Here is a 21,419-nt window from a genome sequence, read left to right as displayed (position 1 = left end):
TTTTTTTTTCCCCCCCAGTAGTGGCAAACAAAGGTAATACTGACTCCTTAACTCTGATTTTCATTCCCTGCTTTTGGATCCAGGGCAGTACTATCAGTCCTCATGTAATAATATCACACCAGGAACAGATGTTGAACTGATTATGGACCATTATAATTAACTGCTTTTCAGTGACACAATTTTGGAACAGCTTTCTGGAATGTGCAAGTACAAACTACTTTCTTTGTTCTGGATATCTGACAGTGTTCTTGGCCATGTAAAAATGAACATTGATCTATTGAGTCCCGCTTGCCAAGTGATCCTGGTTACTCCACAGAACTGCCCCAGGATATAATCATTCCTGCAGACTGTCTTCTGAGGATTTTACATTTTCCATCTGGATCATGAATAAATGCTCTGAACAGCATCAAGCCATCGGGAGCAGGTCAGACAGAAGTCTGTTTAGATCACTGTCCTGTCTTTGATAGCAGTCAAGAGAACATTCATAAAGGTAAGAACTAAAGAAAAAAGCCCTGCAGGTAACATACACAAGGCATGAAAAAAAAATTTTAATTCTTAGAAACTCCAATCCAATTATTTGTTGCTGCTTCAGTCCTATAATATGTAAAACCTTAAAAAAATTTTTTTTTTTTTAAATCTGAGTAATCTTCTCTATTAACTTTTAATATACTATCCATGGTTTTTAGGATAAAACTCTCTCAGCTATTCATCATTCCATACCTCTGCACATTTAAAGCCCATTTTCTGTACCTTATCTTGTCCTGCTGTACGTTGTTTGACATGGAAGTACACAGCATCTGAGATGCAGATGCATAATTCTGCTCTTACACAGGGAGAACAAGATGTTTTCTCTTGTTACTTATGTTGACTACTGCTGAGCTTTCAGAGAACTAAGTTCAGAGTCAACCAGTACATAAGTTAGAAGGTGCTACGTGCCCCTTTTCATCTATCATTCATCAGTACTGACATTCATCTTGCTGTTATCAGAATCTTGGTCTCAATCACAGAAAAAAATGAAGGACAAAAAAAGACTAGATAGCTAATGGAATTATTCACACATTCCAGACACCAATTCACATTCCAAACCCTTCCTTGCATCCTCATTCTTTTACGTACAAACTAACTAACATAAAAAAATTATTTCCTTAGTGATCAATACTGTTTTTTTTTCCCTGCAGAATAATCTCTATTACCTTACAGTGCCCAAACAGTCAAAAAAAAGCAATCTGTAGAATAAAGCAAGCAATGCCTTCCCCATAACCACATCCTCAGTCAGAGCTGCATCCTCTGCAGCTTCAGGACAGCCTTTGACTATGAGCAATGGACACACTTGTCCAGACAGAGAAAAATTGCTCAGCAGATCATATCCATCTCTGATGACTGAGTAGTATCTCCTCCATGAGGTCTGTAAATCTTCAAACTATTCACACGGATCAATACAGTGAAGAAGTGATCCAAGTTCTCTTTTGCAAAAAGCGCCAATCCAATTGATGGTGTTTATGCATATTGCATCTCTGCGTTTAATTATTTCCCCTTTCATGGTCAATTTGGCAGAGTCTAGGCAACCTCAAAGAGGCAAAAATTTTCCTAGAAAAGCCCAGGAAGAGGACTTTCATGCTGACCAGTTCCTGGAAAGCGATTCCCATAATTAACCAGTTAGAAAACAACACAACTATAAATGAAGAAGTCATCAGTATGGCAGGAAATCAGCAAAACAATGCAGAACAAACTAACACTGAAACAGCTGAAAGGAGGGATAGTAGCAGCTTGCTCTGTGACCAGAGACATGGATGAAAAACAGGTTTTGTAGCCAACCTACACAAAACAGCTGATCGTGGAAGTCACAAATACCCCAAGTTGGAAGGAACTTGCAAGGACTATCGAGTCCCCATGCACAAGGACAACACAGAAAGGCTATCTCAAGGAAGGTGGCATCCAAAAAGGCTATTTTTCTAGATCCGCTAAGAAGAATAAACCAATTTCAAATAATGTTGTCAATAATTTTATCTTTGTTTCCCCTCTGGTTCCAAAAGTTCAGCCACTAAACAGGAACCTCTCCAATTTCAGTTTCTTTTAACCATTTCTTTGCAGTCAGATTAATACACTGTCACCAGTCAGTAATAAAATCTCTAAGTCATTATTAGCATACTATTAATCATAAAGCTGTGATCTAAATGACTCACATAGAAAACTAAAACTTAACATGACTGAAGCAGCAACTAGCAGAAACAACATGCTGGGGTCTTTCTGTACAAATAAATTGCTACCATCAATACCAACAAAAAAGATTTTAGTTGAGATGGAAAAAAACAAGACCAATCCAACAGTGCTCTGTACCTTTTAAAATCACGTACGTACTCCAACTCCTATTTTCACAGGCATGCTCTTACTGTGGTTTAATAGTTTTTCTCTAAATCATACCTTCTCTCTTTCCTTTCCACAGAACCAATAACTAAACAAAGCACAAAATGCCTCAGTGTACAAGAAAAAGTAAAGATTCGCTTATTTTTAAGGAATACAGAGGGAAAAAGGAAAATCTATCAATCTGCCAAGAAAAACTAGGCCAACCAATGAGAAATCTGGCTTTAAGCTTTTGTTCATTTTTCATTAATCCAAAATGTAAAAAGCTGGAATAGAGCTTATAGGGCTTCCTTTTTTTTTTTTTTCCTCTACAATACCAGTGCATTTCCCCATGGGTTGAGTTAAATGTAATGACTTTTCTTATAAGAGAAAAAGTTTTATCACCACTCTTCACAAAGTTAACCTCAATGTTAATTACATAAAAGAAATAATACTATTAATAGTACAAATTAATTTTATTTCTTGAAACTTCATCACCTCCTTGCCTTTCAGCTTACTGACAGTGATGAACGATAAGTGAAAGGACAACCAGAAAAGCATGGAGATGGCCTCTCCACTTAAAGAGTGAACATGGCCCACTTTCCTGAGTTTGATAACCATGTCAGCTCTGGCAGAAACAAATCCCAAGGAAAGAGTTTTGAACTCTCCAAACTCAGACATAAACAGAAGGAGGTCATTCATTACCAGCACGCAGCTAAGCCGCAGCACTTCTTGCCATGAGATGCTACGAATGCAGATCTGGGAAGGATTCAGAAGAGCACTGGACCACACAATAGAACAATCCATTTTGGTAAATTAAACACACATGAACTACATCTCCAAGATGGGCTGGAAACGGGAAAGTCCTTATGGGAAAAGCTGCAGTGCTACACTACTCTATGCACCAGGCTTCTAAATGCAACAGGGATAGGATACCAGGCTACATGGCTGTGGTATTGTCCAGACAGCTACTCACAAGTTTTTATCAAACATCCAGACTGCAGCAAATGAAAAGCTGCAGAAATTTAAATATTTTTAGTGTCCAGGTATTATATTTTTATAGACTTAAGAACTGAAAATTTGAGCAAAACAGCAGAGCAGCAATTGAAAAAAAAAAAAAAAATAGATGGGAAAGCCATCCAGTTCTTCAGTGTACAGAAGCTTTCTTAGCTGTTACAATTTGAAAAACAGCAACAAACTGAAAAACCTTACAGACTAACTAGTGAAATGGAAACACTGACTCAAGAAATAGTTCAGTACCACCATTTTGATAGCTACTTTCAAAAAAGGGAGAAATGAAAAAGAAAAAAGAAAACAACAACAACAACAAAAAAAAAACCCAACCCCCTGACTTCAGAGCTATTTAATAAATGATTACTTAAGGGATTTTATTTGTTTAAAACAATTGCACTGCCTCAGCTAAAGCTATCTAGAAAGCCAGCATTAAAAAATTATTTGCTCTAATCTATTCCAAACTTGGGTTTGGCATCTAATCCCTCTTCATTACCAAATATCTTTATAACCAAATAACTGTAATAAAGATATGGAAGTAATGTCCTCAATTGTTCAAAGGTACATACAAAAAAAAAAAAAAAAAAAAAAAACCCAAAAATTTAAAAGCATTTAGGGTCACTGAAGCAGTCAATTTCCTTACTCTTATTAACAATACTTGAAAAAATATGGAGGGCAGTTTCTTTTGAAATCACTTAGTTCAATTACCAAGAACTGCTGTCTTATCTATTTAAAAAAAAAAATAAAAATGATGTTGTAGTTAGAGAGTAAATTGCTGACTATGTCACATTGTTTTGAAGACCACATTATGGGAAAATGTATTAATGGACTAGTTATTAAATATAGGCACAAATTAATTAATAAGAATTGTTTCAGGAAGAATAGTTAAGTAGAGAAAGGTTTACAATGACAATCGATAAGCATGAAGTAATCTAAAGCAATAAATTCATTTGCTGTATATTCAGAGAATTAGAATTTATTACATTAATTTAGCACTTGTGGTTATTCTTTGGTTTGTGAATTCATATTGTTGACTCTTTACACTGTTATATATAACAAGTAATTTTGCAAAAAGTTGAGTGAATTACGAATTTTCAACAACAACAAATGACATTTCTTTGTGGGCTTTTTCCACATTTCAAATGTGAGGAATTTCAGTATTCATCCTTTCATTGAGGAAATAAAGACAAAGAGAAGCATGTGAAAAATTACCATCCCTTTTTAAGCAGATCTCATTGTTTCTTTTTTCTGTTTAAGCTAAAAGCATTGCCTCTCTAATATCTGCTACACCTTCATGAGGAAGCTATTCCAGGTCAGTCTTTATTTTATGCAGACAGCAAATAGCATTCATTTAGTACACATTCAATTGTACTAATAAATAAAACAAATGTCAAGTATCTATGACTGACATAACTTCATTTTCTCATATTTATATCTCTAAAACTGCCCGCCTCCACTTTTCCTCAGGTATACAAAAATAGATCCTAAAATCCTGAAAATTTAATGTGACCCTATAAGCATCTGAAGAAATGAAAGGAAAACAAAGGAAATACCAACCAAGAGAAACAAAATGTATATTAAAATTACCCTTCCAGATGGCTTCCCAATATCAGTGAGTGGATTTATTTTCTCACTCAAAATTTCTCTCAAAAAAAATCAGAATCATAGAATCATTTGAGTTGGAAGGGACCCTGAAAAACCACCTAACCCACATCCCCTACAAGGAACAGGGAACCTATGGTTCCATCAGGTACTCAGATTCCCATCAAACTGACCTTGAGTGCCTCCAAGGAGGGGCATCCACCACCACTCTGGGCAACCTGCTCTAGTTCCTCATCATCCTTATTGTAAAAAATGTTTATCTTATAGGCTGATTAACTTTGAAAGCTTATTGTTACCAAATGCAGAGAAAAAACGGCAGAAATTCTTCTTACATGCACCGGTGGTTTAACAGCTACGTGAATACCTGGTGTCGCAACTCCCACAGATTGACTCCATTTTCTGAGCACCATGTAATCCAAATTTTGTTAAACAATCACAGTATTGTACTTCGAAGAGGTACCTGAAGCATAATATGACAAAATCCTGTCCTTCCCTACTTACATATATTTACCTTGCTACAGATGAGATACCTAATCAGGGCCTCCTGCAATAAATAAATGTTATGATGACAAGTTGGTACATCCAATCTGCAAAATGAATGTCTAACAAAAAATAAGTCTTGAATGATGACATTTATTACAGATGGAATGTCATGTATTGTTTTATTGCCATGAAAACATGGTGGTTTTTTTTTTAAAGACTTATTTAATAGAGCAGTGTCAGTCATGGACCTGGACAAGGAGTGAAGTTTGCAGGAATGACCATCCATTTCTGAGCAGTGAAAGCTCATGTATTTTGACCGTGCACCTTTCCTGCATCCCATCCTTAATGTGGATGGGAAGTCATGGCTTTTGCAAAATGAGTAGGGATTTGTCAACTGCTACAGCCATTGCTGAGAACAATTCATTAACATGTTCTAATTTAAGATGGAGCTATACGATAAACTTCACATGTGAATAATGCTAGCTATATCGCAGGAGAAAGGAATGCAGTCCCATAAGTTTAGATTTGCCTACATATTGAAAAGTTTAGTTTTCTGGCTCAAGAACTGCAACAAGAATAACAGCACATGTCAAGATTTCATCTTATATCACTATAATTACTTGTGTTATACACATTTCACAGTTTTGGAAGGATGGTTGCAATATTGCTTGAGCGCTGTCACAAAGGGTAGAGAAAACTAGAAATTAGACTTCTCCTCTTCCCTTCTAAGCAATATACAATTCTAGGGTTGTGAAGCAAATCTGACCATCAAGACATTTCCCTCCAACTGTCAGCAACATGGGCTGCAGTTTAATATAAAAACACTGCTTGACACAACCACATTCAGACTTCTCTATGCTGCTGGCTGCAGTTCTAATGATAAACTCTATTTTGTTCTGCCTCCTTACATTTTTCTTCTTTGAAAGTTGTGTAATAGGATCAACTCCATCTGCCTGGCCCCAATTCCAGGCAGTGCTGAACTCCAGGGCTTAAGTCAGATCTCTCTGAGGACCCATATCCTCACTCATTTCAGTTCCAGTCAGTAAGTTCAGAAGAAACGGATAAAGTGAGTCAAGGACCAAAGGTAACGAGGGAAGATGTAATGGAGGGTTTTAGAAAGATCTGGAAAGTCATGAAAGACCAGAGAAGAGATGGAGACTGTGAGCTAGAAACAGCAGCACACACCAGTGAAAGTGCAAAAGAAATGAGTGCATATGGGAAAGTGAGAATGGAGCATTAAGAACACCAAGAGGAGAGCTGATGAGGGAGACAGGTATAGTTCAGTTTTGTTTTTGATTTTTTTACATGCATTTATAGCAAAGGGTAGTGTATATTTCACATCAGTGTTGAATAAAAAGGTGCAGGTAAGAGAAAAAATTGCAGTAAATATCAATGAAAGAGTAATAATAGAAGCAAAGTCCAGAATTAGAAGGTTCTGAGACTAATGGGAAATGGCTCCGTGCATACAGAATGTCCCATGGAAGACAAAGAGAATTAACCAGGATGCACTGTAGCATGCAAATACACATTACTTAGAAGCGCTGGTCAGTTTGATTCCTCAATATTGGCAATGAGTATTTTCTTCACTGCCAGTAAGTTTCTTGTTGCACCAGGTTGTCAGCACACTCCCTTCGAGGAGCCTTTCCTAACATTACAGTATACTCCCTTTGAAGTTTCTATAAAACTGTACTGATAAAATTCTAAACACACAGGTTATGCTTTTCTCCCTTCCCTCTGCTCTCACAGAAGTTGATACCATGATGAAGTGCAGATATCCAAGCAACTGTTGCCTGGGAAATTACTCTATATTGAAATGTGAATTGTTTGATTTTTTTCCTTAAATCTGTCCTTTTCTTCAAATTTTCCAGGCCTGTTTTGTTACTGCTAACTTTATTTTCCATCCGTGATTGTGTTTGTCCTTTACTCAAGTTACATAAAAGTCTAGATTTGAAAGGCAAAGGTTTATCTATAAAATGTGCACCAATACACTTTCTGGGGTAATCTACATCGTAACATAAAAATGAGAGTTTTATGAAGAGACACCACCTGGATTGTTATTAGAAGGAAGAAATCGCCGTATTTCTGAAATAAACTAGGAAAATCGTAATTGTTACTAATTTGGAGGCCTTAACTAATCAAGTTACTCAAGAACTATGATACCTTACTAACGTAGAAAATCCCTTGAACTTCATTGTGTGTTCTGCAAATACTCCAGAACGTACACTGAACTTGCATGCCAGTGCCTTTCTACCTCTACATTTTATTACCAACCATTTCAAAAGACAGCCATTTACCAAAGGAAGGTTTAAAACACAAGCTTAAAAGAATTTGCTCACTTATGCACAGCTCTCAGCAAATCCCAATTCCATATGATCTGGAAAATAACTCTCAGGTTTTTGTGAAGATTAATAGGTCTATGAGTGTAATACCCATAAACCACTGGGTGTTTACTTCATTGGCAGAACAGTTTATACATTTGACATACTGCTGTTTCGGATAAGATTATATCTGACTAAGAACAGAAAAGAAACTGTCAACAAGGCTGTAAGACTATAACAGAAAATGCAAAAGCAGTTTTCATATGACTGAATGTACCTTCAGAGTACTCCCAAATCAGTCCCAGGCATGAAAACACAGTTGGAAATGATTTTAAGAGAAGGGTGAAGAATGGCATGCTGCCACAAAAATAAGAACTGAGCCTGAACTTTCTCTGTATTACGTAATTTCCAAAGTAAATGGAAAAAATATTAGTATTATAAACAACACAGTGTTTTTAGCCAATTTAGACTTGGGAAGTCCAGAACCAGACAGCAAACTTGCAACTGACCAGAGTTAATCAGAGCCAATTAATGCAGCACACACCCAACCTTTTCATTCTCCTGCACGCTTTTGAAGCTGTAATGTTTTTTTACAACCTATGTCGAAGATGGAAAGGGAGGAAGCTTAGAAATCTATTTTCTTCAAACTCAAAAAAAAAAAAGAGCACAATTATAAATTTTTGATAGATATTAATAAAGCAGTGAAATTCAAGCTGGCACAAAATTCTTACTCTCACGTCCATGAAGGAAGTGTGTAAGCTTCTTTTTTTTCTGTGTGTGTGTATATATATATATATATAAACACATGCATATACACACAAGTTTCCTACAGGATGTTAGAACCCAGTCTCTGCCTCAGTAAAGACAGACTGCCCTTGAACTTACAGATTTACGTCTGTACTGCAAAAGCAGGAGTAGAGACAAAAGTGAGGAACTTAGGGGTGGATTATGTGGAGTGTGGAAATATTTCATTTTTTCTTCTTAAACTAAAACTATGAAAAAAGAGGAAGAGAGAGAGAAAGAGAGAGAGAGAGATGAAGAAAAAGGAAGAGGAAGAGGAAGAGGAAGAGGAAGAAAAAAAAAGAAAAAAGAAAAAAAAAGAAAAAGAAAAAAGGAAAAAAAAGAAAAGGAAAAAAGAAAAAGAAAAAAGAGAAAAAAGAAAAAGGAAAAAGAAAAAAGAAAAAAGATAAAGAAAAAAGAAAAAAGAGAAAGAAAGAAAAAATAAAAAAGAAGCACTATACAATCATATCTAAAGAGCTGCCCACTTTAAGGGCTGACAGTACCTAGGTCCCAAGGGGCAGCAACTCATACAGCTTCCAATAATGGGAAATTCCACATCCGTACATCTCTCTCTCCCAGGCCATCACATCAGATGAGAGTATCTGCATTTCAAAAGCAAGATGCTGTTGCACACACCTTCTAATCATTAAAACTAAGTGGATTTTATGAATATTAGGGTAGCTGACAAAAAAAAAGAAGAAAAGAAAGGCAGTGACGTGTTAAATCTCTCCCTGCTTCAGGCAAAAGTGGTCAGTAGCTAACCAAATTATACCATATCATAAAACCCCAACTTCATTTAAGACTTCTCAGTAGCTATCGCATATACACTTAATACACACATACACTGCTATCCTCCTGTCTATCTCAGCAGTTTATTTATATCTCTGGAATGAAACTAAGTGTAAGATACTGCAAATTTCCCAGCATGCAGCAAAAAAAGAACTGTATTTCTACATTAAATTACCAAATTAACAAACCATTTAATACCAGCAAATAACTTTATCTGCTTCCAAAAATTCTCACCACTTTCCTCCTCACAGTTTTCCTCAGAGGAAGTTACCTTGAGAACTCAAAGCTCCAGAAAGATATGTGGCATTTTTTTCAATTTATGATATTTATGATCTAATCAAAAGGGAAAGAACTTCAGCCTTTATAGAATTTTGAACATCATTTATAAATAAAGCTCTGTTTGCCTAAGCAGAACCTTTTTGCCCTCATCTCTTGTTACAATTTCCACTAATACCCATGGATTGGCTTCACTAACAGTAAGTCGTAATTTGGAAATGGCCAGAGTCCTTCATGGTTCTGACACACAGACAACAGAATTTGAACCCAGACATCCTCTCATCAGAAATAACATGAAGAAAAATTAGCATTTTCAGTTATGGTATTTTGTGGCCACTCCAGTTGAACCATCAAGGAAATTTAGACTAATATCTAAAGACTTATCTTCTCTACTGTTTTTCTTTTATCTTAGTTTTGCCTTTCCCAAGCATTCCTCTCAGACCTTCCATGCCTTCTGCATCAATTTACTTTATGATAGGAATTTATTTCACAAGAAACTGACTTTGTTTTCTAAGAGCTTTTGGAGAAAGCATGCATAAATATGTATAGATCCATCAATAATGGAGCAGGAAACTTGGTTTTTGTATTTTTTTTTTTTTTTCTGGCACTTTGAGTGAACACAGGAAGTTAACTAAGGTGAAAAAGTCTGTGGAAACCTTTACAATGAGAACTACCCTACATTCTTTATGAATCCAGTTATTTGGAAACCAGCAACAATACGCGAGATCTTACAGCACTAAAAAAAAAAAAAAAAAATCAAGTTTTAAGATGGGGAGATAAAACTAATGAATAATATTTTTTGTTCATTCTTCCCTCAATTCTTGCTTTGTTTGCCTTGGCTAGCTTAAAGTCTAAGCTCTTAGGGACAAAAAAACATTTTTTAGATATATTTTTACAGTAAGATGCTTACATTAACTGAATCATATTTATGTATCCTAAGCTGAAGTAAAATAGAAGTGTAAAACTCAGGACTGGACATGGAAAATATACAGTAACATAATAAGATAGAATAAATAGCAATATACATAACATAAATGAATGTGACATAAAAGTAATTTGGGGGCAGAAAAGCGGGGTGAATGTTGCTTTCAGAAGGCTTGCTAATGTTTGGAAAGCAATCTGAGGATGGAAATATGCCTGCTGTACGGATTGTGCCTATGGGTTTCCACTGGAGTCACGTAGCCCCATTCTGAAATTGAGAATCTGAGGAGTTCGAGACAACCTCACAATCAAAAATACAGACACATAGACATAAACGAGAAGAGTCATATAGAAGAGCTGCTATGACCATACAATACCGTAATTTTTTTCATGTCTACAATGACATTTAAAACAACAGATGTGCCCAGGCATATCTCTGGGCAAAATTTGTAAAAAAACCACTCTCCCAAATATGTTAGACTTCCTTTGGAATTGGGAAAGAGGGAAAATAAAGTAATGTTGCTACGAGAAACTGACAACCTTTGTAACTTCAAAATATATACTAAGCTATATCAAGAACTGTAATGAAATGGGAACTTCTAAGAACTATAAGGTTAAACTCCTTGGCACCATTCGATAGGAAAATAAAAGAAAAAAGTACAGCTAGTAAGTAACCTACAGGTATAGCATCCTATGTAAGTGGAATAACGCAGAACAAAACCTAACTGCTATTCCCTGTAATTTCAAATTATAGCACTCCTGCACTGCAAACAAAGTGGCAAACTTGGTCTTATCATCTTATTCTGCAGAGCCCCAGCTTCAGCAACTCAGTCAAAAATGTAAACCTAACATTTTCATTAGAACAGAAAAGGAAAAAAAAATGCAGTCATTCATTTTCTCTAGTACTACACTTTAACAACCCACTCACACGATTCAAAAATAATAATTTCTAAAGTATTGGTTCATTGTAAGAATTCCCATGTATTCAGACAGGCAGTTGCGTCTGAGAAAACTATTACCATGGAGGGATACGATCCTTCCTTGTTGGGTCCACACCCACTGAGAGGAATCTGGGGAGCTCCCATAATTTTGCGAGGCCACAACAAAATTCTCCATGGAAATCAAGAAAAGAAACTCCTATCTTCTACCCTCTCATTGATGTACAAGGCATAAAAATACCTCTTGCAAATCAATACAGTTTAGAATTCCTTTTAAGAAAACACACACAAATACTTTGTGAAGATACAGCTGTTTTTTTTTTCCTTTCAATCCAGATCAAGTACTTGAATCCCATTTCCAGAGAAGTAAAATACTAAAGAAAGCCAGTAAAACAGAGAGCACAGAACAAGCCTCTTTGTGTTGTTTTTTTTCTTTTTTAATATAAATCAAAGGGTAGGAATAGTTCCTGTATCAGCTTATATTTTAATTGTAGTGTTGTGCTGTAGCACTGAAGCACTCAGGCAGCACTGAATGGCTCTAGTATTCATCTGATATATCTGATTTCCAAGAAACTACATGTACTTCCCCACTAGAAATAATTGGTCCCAACTGGTCAAGAATATGCTTTTCTCCGGTGACTTCATGCTAGTTTATGTTAAGTCAAGCCACTGTCTACAAAATTCCAGAAGTACTTTCTGCAGTGCTTTTGGTGCATACATGCCATAAAGTGCCAGAATCACTGAGCTTGGCTGAGGTCCGTGATCAGCTGGGTGAAAAAAATCATTACAATAACAAGTCATAACTTCCTAAATTTGCTGGCAAGCAACATTACCAAGCATGTAAATGAAAACTTAAAGAACTACAACTTCATCTCTTAATGACCGAAGAGATGCAACAGAGTTAATTCCTATGACATCTTTGCAGAGCAGTTAAGTTTGGCTTTAACTTTCCCTTCCAAAAGAAACAGTGCTAGAGAATTAACATCCCTATATGATATATATGAAGATGACATAATCTGCCAAAAAAATTACTATTCATTACACTGTTTCTTAAAAGGGTTGCTGTATCTGAACGTGCATTCCTTTATTCACCTCTATATTTCTTAATTTTTAAAGCAATCCAAAAGGTTATGCTCCATATGTTAAAGTTCTCTTTCTCTCTGTGGGCCCATAAAACTGAATGGAAATAGGCAGTGTCTACTGCTGTATTCTCTTTTGCTTAAGTCTTCCATGCAGCTACAAAAACAAATCTAAGAGCGGTGCTATTTGAGCTTTTTATCATTATTTTCAGCTGGCCAAATCTCACAAGTGTAATTCCATTCATCAAAAACAGCTTCTCCTGGAAAATCTTTGACATATTCAATCAACTTGTCATCTGTATGTTCCAACTACTGAAAATTATTGCATCTCTAACTCAGATTCTAACTTTTTCCTTTTTATCTTCAAGACTCAGCTTTAAATTTGCTTTTGAGGAAGAAAAAAACTGAGGCAGTAAGAGAAAGACCATACATTTAGGTGACACAATGTATTGCGTACTTCTCTGAGTCAAACCCAACAAATAAAACCAAGGGCGTCTGTGTTCTGTCCCAGCTAAGTACAGCTAACCACTTATCAGGTCACAGTTTTCTGCAAGTTGAGTTTAAAAAAATAGCCCTCCTAACAAGTCTGAACAAGTGTCACCTGGAATGTGCTTATTCAGGGTAAGAGCAACATGTTTGCTTTTGGTACCCTGATGCACAGATGCAAGTGAGCAAATCCTCCCACCTACCACTTCACACGCACCACCTCCTCCATCCATCTTTTCTCACTTTTGTTTCCAATTCAGTTTCTTTTCATTGCAGTGAATACATACTTCTGTTGATCCTTTGGTCAGCTGGATTCATCTACTGGTATTTAGTCAAAGGAAAAGCTTCTTCAAAAAACAAAAAAAACAAACAAACAAAAAAAAAAAAACAACAAAAAAAACAAATTCAACTCTGTAAATCAATGCTTAGGAACAAAAGCCTTTGTAGATGCACTGAGTGTAAAAGTTTCTGCAGATCTTTCAACAATGAGAAAAAAAGTTTGTGTCAACATTTTATACCCTTTTGGGAGTATATACTATAAAGCCAGTTATATAAGCCACAAAAATAGGAGTGAATTTACCACCTAGGTCAGAACTTACATTGGTCTCATAAAACGATTCTAAAAAAGTCTATTAAATTTAGCTGGGAGTGTAGTTATTACATCTTGTACATTAACAAGCAAAGCCCTCCCGGATGAGCAATCAGCACACAGCTAATCAGCACCAAGTCACTCAGCAGTCAGAGCTGGAGCTGAACTGAAGCACACGCAGCACATCTGCACATTTACAGCACGGGCTCCCCAGCTGTTATAAATTACTATCTTTACCAGTTGTCTCCTAAAAGTGTTGACTTAAAGAAAATGCAGTGAACAGTGGAGATGTTCACAGCAGGAATTGTCAACAGAAATAAATTCAATAGTAAAAGAGCTGTTGAAAATGTGCACAGTCTAAAGGGTGAGTGTCACAGATCTGTTACTGCTTGGGTCCCTTATAGGGACATTACTTTCACCTACACTTGGCAATACAGTGACAAGTTCTACCAGCACATGAACAGCACACTGCATTTATTCAAGTCTATGCAACAGGCAACAAAATAGCATCATGTATTTCCGAGCGACTTGAAATAATAAATAAATAAGCAAAGCACCGAACTGTGAGTCATTCCGAGTTACAACTCGGATCAGTGTCAGAGAGTCGGTGGTTTCAATTGGATTGGTTGTACACAAACCATTGCTAAGAGAGGAGATGTCAAGTCCTAAACTTCATTTAGAGAAGAGAAGAGAGGAGGGGAAAGCTGCTTCATCTCACAGCACACAGTTCGCCAGCATCGTTCATTCAATGCTGGGACACTTTCGTGTCACTAGCATAAAGGTGTACCGGCGAGCTCTGTCGGTGTCGCCAGCACTGACGTTTCTCAACCCACTGCACACAGCAGCACGCAATTGACAGCAGGGGAAGCCCAGCTTCCCCAGCTCGACCATAACGCCAAAAAGAGTTTCCAAACAAACAAACAAAAAAAAAAAAAAAAAAAAAAAGCAAAAAGAAAGGCAAACTCGCACGTACTTTTTAACAGCCGGGCAGGGCTCGCAGCCGCTTCTGTCGGCCCTGCGGTAGCGGTACGGACGCGCCCAGAGGTCCCTCCGCGCCCCACATCCCTCCCGCCGCCAGGTGCGCTGCCCGCGGGCCGTACTCACAGGGACACGGTGCGGTTGGGCAGCACGGCGGGCTGCAAAGTTTCCACCAAGTCGCCTCCGCTGCAGACCACTTTGATGCGCAGTGCCGGGCGGCCGGGCCCCTTGGCTCGCTCGGCGGCGCAAAGGCAGCGGTCCACGATGAGGTCGGGGCAGTTCCTGCTGCCCCCGCACAGCCCCAGCACGGCGGCCACCAGGCAGAGGCGGCGGCACAGCACACGCATGCTGAGCCAGCGAGCGAGCCCCGGCCGCCGCGCCGCGCATGGCACGCGCCGATCCGCGCCGCTCCGCGGGCAGCGCGCTCCCCTCCACGCCTCCCGCGCCCACCCCGCCCCGCCCCGCCGCGCCTCTCGCTGCGGCCGGCTCCGCTCCGGGGGCCCCCCCCCCCCCCCCTTCCTCCTCCTGCGAGGAGCCGCCGCTCCTTTCCTGCCGCAGCCCTTGCAGCCGCGGCGCTGGGCGGACCCTCCTCCCGCCACCGCGTCCGCCCGCAGCGATGGGGTGGGTGCTGCACCCGGGCAGCCAGGAGTTGGGAAAGCGGTGAAAAATGCCGTGGGTTGGGACCCTGATGGGGAAAGTCCTCAGCTGTCCTATTGGCTCCTATGCAAAACAGCATACGCACCTAAGTGGGAAAGCTTGCTTTCCCATCACCAGTACTGACAGGCAAAGGTCAGCACAGACTAAGAGGGAGCACAGGGCTCCAGCCGGCACCCCAGCTGCTGTCCGACTCCAATTGACGCTGCCTGAACGCAGTGTGGTAGGTGGTCAAAGGTTGTTCCATCGTCCAGGTCAATGAGCTGCCTTCTCTGTTTGCATTTGTATTCTGACTGTGGCTCTCTGTGACTTTGGAGCTCCTCAGTAGTATTTCACGTGATACAAATAGCAATTCTCAGCGTCAGCTCCAAGCTACCCAGTTTTCTTGCTTGGTTCGTTTTGCTGAAAGTCAGCCTCCAACTCAACATACTCTTGATAGGATGAGAGGTAATGTCTCCAATTGCATTGGGGATGTTCAGGTTGGATATTAGGAAGACTCTTCCAAAAGAGTGCTCAGACACTGGCATAGGCTGCTCAGGGAGCATCAAGGCTAGATGCGGCACTAAGGGACACAGTTTAGTGCGCAACAGTGGTGGAAGGTGGATGGTTGGGCTCAAACCAGAGGTTTTTCCCAACCTTAATGATTCCATGATAATGTTATTCTATGATATTCTATGATTGTACAATTCTACAAACAAAACCTCCAGTTTGCAACAAGGACTTCCATTTTTAATGGGCTTCTACAAAAATGTGTTCTTGCCTTGTTTTGCTTGACAGGGCCTCACAATGCACATTTTCAGAGCAGGATCTAGGCCAAAATTAGTAATACTACCATGGCTGCAAAGCTATTTCAAGAAAATACTGCTTTTTTAAAAACAATATTATATTATTGTCCCTAAGGGAGGATGTGTCTTGAACATTTACAATGACTGTTATCACTGCTTTCCAATACCTAATTGGAGCCTTTAGGCACTAAGTTTATTAATAAGTGATAGAAGGATTAGCGCTCTTGTGAAATTCCTGGCTATCAGAAACTTCCTTGTTCTGCACAGCTGTCAATTTTAAAAAACCATTAATATTACAAACTCTGTTCTTTCATTTTTAAAAGCAAAGTTGAGTAGGGTGTACTGGCAGACAGCAAAACGGACGGTGTTACATGAGACCACTCAGCACTCTGACAGTTACATTCTTGTCTTCCTTATCATGAAGGAAACCTATGTAGCATTTCAATTTTCAGATGTGTTTTTTAACTTCAGAAAATTGTCTCACCTATGCAGTTTTTAAAAGCACAAGTGGAGAATGCCTATTCATTGAAATTTAGCATGGATCTCATTTGGTGTTAACCTTATTGAGCAATGGAATTTTACAGTCCAACTGAATCTTAAGCACATGCTAGCAGAATTTTAACATTTTTTCTAAATCACTGATCCTGAAAGTTTTTAAAGATTATTGTTTTATTAAAGAACAAGAAGAGTTACACTCCCATTGAAGCCATCTATTGAAGCCTTCAGTAAAAATGAAAAAGGAGCTATTATTTCCAACATTAGAGATGAAAAATAAGGGAGAGATACTACTTCACTTTCCAATTCATCTCACCCTCTTTTATTCTTGCTTCACGACAAATAAAAAAACTTCACCCTTCTACCCACTCCCCTGATTCAGTTATCCTTAAATATGAAAAAGGATGATGATTTCAGGGTAGTATGGTTAGGTTGGGGTTGGACTTAATGATCTTTAAGGTCTTTTCCGACCTGAGCAATTCTATGATTCACTAGCACAAATTACGTCCCTGCCCTGAGACCTCACAGTCTAAACAGAGGTCTGATCGAAAATTGGACCCAGGCACCAAAAGTCTCACTGCTGCTTCAGGTGACAGCAGCCACCACAGCAGAACTCCTCACGCTGGTGGCAGCTGCCAGAGATCCCAGGCTTCAGAGGGCTAGAAAACAGATCTGAGTTTATGATGTATGCTAAAGTTGAAGACGCTGGAAGAGTTTAGGTGTCTGTGCAGTCAAACAGAAACTGAGTAAGGATTCTCTAATTTACAGTTGACCTTTGGCCTTTCAACGTCTCCAAAATCTCTAGATCTACACCACATTATTGCACATGTGTTAAAAGAACAAACTTCTAAATACCACTTCTCATGTGTTTTTGTTTTTGTTTTTTTTTTCCTCTGGGTTTGGTCAGCACCCAGCATGTGATGTGTGCTGGTCTCTGTTTGCTCACATAACCAAAACTTGCTCAAAACATGAAACTAATTAATTTCTTCTCATTTAAATTTTTTGCTTTAATTGTTTGATTCAATAGCAGAAGCAAAGGATAAACTCCCTTAGACCTAGCAAGAAAGAGAATGGCTTTCTTTTGCATTTTTATTTCTGGGTATCAGAAGTGCTGAGGATTTTTAATAGGCGCATCTTAGTGCTTACACCATGTCCTTACAACAATACTTGAGAGAGGAATTTCAGCCTGTGGAGATGTATAGATGTTAAAAGGAACGTAAATAAATTTAGTAAGATAATCCTAAAATGGTATAGCCTGAATAAATATAAATGATAACAAGAATTCAGCAGTAGGGATACAGGAGATTCATTGATGTAAACGTAATGTAAACCTGAAGTTCATGTTCCCAAGCACAAAATAGCAGCAGCACCTGGCTTAGCATCACAGGACATTACACAGCAATTAAGTAACAAGAACGTGTTATACAATAAAAGGAAATATGGGGAGGCAGAATGTAAATAAGCCAATTTGAATTTTGTCAGGATTTCAAAATCGTATGTTAGTATTGGACAAGAGCCATGGAAACTTTAATAGCCACAAACCATCAGGGCTTTTGTGTTATTTCTTATCCAGAAGTTGGCACTCTATCAGCCCTTTAAGGCCTTGAACATTGACCCTTTATTGACAGCAGTGAAACAATGGCTCTCGCACCCCATTTCCTCCAGCACCCCAGTATTCCACCACTGCTACCCAACAGGCACTACCTCATGGTATTTATCACGTCAGCATAGCACCACAATATATCTGTAAGCCTTTACAATAAAGTTATTAGAAAAGCAAAAGAGATACAGCCTACAAAAAGCACAGGTACAGTAACCTGGAGATAAAATGATCCAGAGCAGGTTTACACTGGGACACTTGGAATTCAGTGAAAAGATGTTATTTGCAAGGTGATAGAGGAAAAAAGTTCAGCAAATAAAAACACTCAATACAGTGCTCGCACTGAAGGTAACCAGCAATTTTTAGCTTCATGCAATGACCAGCGTAGGTCATAGAATAGTCCTCTTCCTTGCAGAGTTCTCACAGGGCACTAACAATTTTCAAACAAAGATAATAGAACAATATAAGCAAAGTCGTCCAGAATTGCCACTAATTGTTAGAATTAATTGAATAAAACTGAGTACAGAAACAGACACTCAGTAAAACAGTCTTGAACCTATTTAGCAGATTGAGTAATCTTTTAAGGAAATACGGAAACTGAGTCATTTGGAGCTGGAGTAATCAGAGCAGTGAATAATGTGCCGTAGGGAACAATGCTCTATTAGAAGGAATCAACAGAACAGGATTTACATCTCTGCTATTCTGCATCAGGACAATCAGAAACATCTTACCTCTCTATTTGTTTTTCATGGAGAAATTACAGTATAAGAAACCCTCAAGTGTACTTGCATTGTTTTCCCTCTTGTATTTTGCATCAGTTATTTTTTTACATTTATCAGTTCAATTTATCAGTTATTTTATACATTTACAGTTATAAGACTGCCAATAGTGAAAGCGTAAGCTGTTCCTCAAAGCTGAGCCAAGACTTCGGCAAGGAATATTTTGGTTATGGCCAAACAATATGAAACATACACACAGAGGTGCAGACAGAAATGGGCACCTACATGGGAACAAATATCAATGTAAGTTCACCAGTGCAACTCTGTTACCAAGTTCCTCAGCCACCTCAGAGAACAGACCAGAATTGTTCCAAAATGACACTAAGTGCACATACTCTTGAGTATTCTAGCCTTCATCTCTTAATGCCATTTTATTTACCTCCAGCCCTCTGATAATCTCCATGCCTCCTCTGGACCTGCTCCAACACCTCCACATCCTTCTTGTGCTGAGGGCCCCGGGCCAATTCACAGTACTCCACATGGGGCTCCACAAGAAAGACCAAAAGGGGACAAGAAGATCTTCCTTTGCCTCTTCTCCAGGCAGAAGTTGCCCTGCTCTCCTCCCTTCCCCTCAGATATCACATGCCACAGCCCCCTGCAATCTTGCTGACCCTCAGATGAATAAACACCAGTTTATCAATGTCATTTTTGTGACAATATACAAGTGTTGCAAAATAAAAGTAGTTATTACTCTACTATTTCCCTTTCTGGTTAATTTAATGGCAAAGATATTCAACAAATTTCTGGATTGCTTGCTATCATGCATCCAGGAAATTAAAATGACATTATTAGTATAACTTGTATTTATTTCACTATTTGCTACTCACAGCAGAAAAGGAAAACACATGCAAAAGTAACTTATAGTCTGAAATACTTAAAAATTAATGATGAAAAATGATTAATGATTAAATATAAGAATCTCATTATAAATGCTTAACGATAGTCAAATGGTGTGTTGCCTGTTACATTTTTTCCTTGTCACTCAGTTATGTCATATCTTATCTGGATGCCAACTGTAGCAAAGTAAATATTTCAAACAAATCTACTGGTTCTAATTTATTTTTAAATGGCAAAAAAAGTGAAGATACAGAAAAAGTGACAAAGACTAAGTGAGAACTCTTATTTATACATCAACAGTTTAAAGAAATAAACCACACCAAGGCTTGAAATTGCAAAGAATTTTAATAGATTCATCTTTTCCTGGCCAAACTGACAGAAATCCTAACATAAAAAGCCAATAAATCCAATTACCACAAACAGCTGTGCAAGACTGTACTAATATCAATAATCCCTCAGCCTAACTGAATTCTAGCACTCCTCCATCTTTCTCTAAAATTCCTTTTGTCAAAACAAATTTATGTCCCTGTTGCCTTACACACAGAAAGTCACATCTATTATTTCCTGTCTGCATATTCACTGAAATTTCCTACTTCAAGCCACTTGAAATTGTGTCAGTCGCTATTACAGATTATTTCTTTCAAGTCCCTTTGGAGCGCCCATATTTTCCTCAAAACAATTCTCTTCCTCAGCTTGAAGCTGGTTTAGAGACTGACATTCTCTCATATCAGCTAGATGCCACCTTCCCTCTAAGTCCAGTATCTTTCTAGAGTTGCCAATAATTCTTGAGCTTGCTTTTATTCTTTCTATGCATTTTCGGAGAAGTGGAGCATTGCTCTTTCATGGCATTCATCTTGATATTTGAGGAAAGAAAACCTTTAGCATTTAGACAAACCAATGTACTGACAGCCACAGCACTATGAACAGCAACAACAGCAAATGTCAGCAAGAGGGGAAAAAAGCCAATTTAAAAGTATCACAAACATGGAAAATAAGAAGCATACATATTTACACATATTAATAGCCTGTAAGCATAACATAGTTTATTTACACAAATATTTTCATTTTTAAATGATCCCACCCATATCAGAATCTTGTGATATCAGTACTTGATGCTGATACTGGATAGCTGTTGCCTTGCAACTCTGAAAAGCTAACATCCAAAAAGGCCACCATGAAAACAATTATAAACTGCTTAAACAACTGTAACTTTTTTTTTTTTTAATTATACTGTTTGAATAAAAGATAATATATAGAAAAATAACTGGCAAAGACAGGCTTTGAGCACCTGTTCTGGCTATACGTGTCCTTGTTCACTGCCAGGCAGTTGGACTAGATGTTCTTTAAAGGTCCCTCCCAACTCAAATGGTTCATGGTTCTATGATCACTGAAACAATTTCTATCTCCTTTCATAAAGGTCTGTGTCCCACTGGAGTCGGACACTGAACCTACCATAAAGCAGCCTAGTGGGGGTTGGTTTCTAATGAAGACTTCCAATTTCTGAGAATAACTGAACTTGTCATCTTGAAAATTGCACTGTTTTCCCACTCTGTTTCCTAATTTACTCTTTTAGTATGCAAAGGCATCAGGAATAATGAATTACAGTACAGAACAGCACAGGTTCTGCATGCAGTGTTAACTGAGTCAGGAAACATTCTTTACCAGATGGATATGAATTT

The 21,419-nt window shown here is 38.2% G+C and overlaps 1 protein-coding gene across 3 annotated transcripts in view; it reads right to left on the bottom strand.

Annotated features, from left to right (window-relative positions):
- Nucleotides 1–15,428, bottom strand: part of LOC122160220 (adhesion G protein-coupled receptor A3-like) — a 252,456-nt gene extending 237,028 nt beyond the window's left edge. Inside the window, exon 1 of one of the 3 annotated variants that reach the window (XM_042818574.1) lies at nt 15,333–15,428. In XM_042818574.1, coding sequence (XP_042674508.1) covers nt 15,333–15,358 — 26 coding nt within the window. In that variant the 5' untranslated portion in view covers nt 15,359–15,428. Of the gene's footprint in view, nt 1–9,037; nt 9,137–14,716; nt 14,938–15,332 lie in introns of those variants that run through there. The other 2 variants (XM_042818573.1, XM_042818575.1) reach the window with 2 other exon arrangements.
- Between the last annotated feature and the right edge of the window lie 5,991 nt (nt 15,429–21,419).

This window comes from Centrocercus urophasianus, unplaced genomic scaffold (assembly GCF_019232065.1).
Source record: "Centrocercus urophasianus isolate 14NV4802_14NV808 unplaced genomic scaffold, USGS_Curo_1.0 seq_17, whole genome shotgun sequence".
Classification (NCBI taxonomy): Eukaryota; Metazoa; Chordata; class Aves; order Galliformes; family Phasianidae; genus Centrocercus; species Centrocercus urophasianus.
Note: the sequence above shows the minus strand (reverse complement) of the source record. Positions and strands in the feature narration are given on the sequence as shown.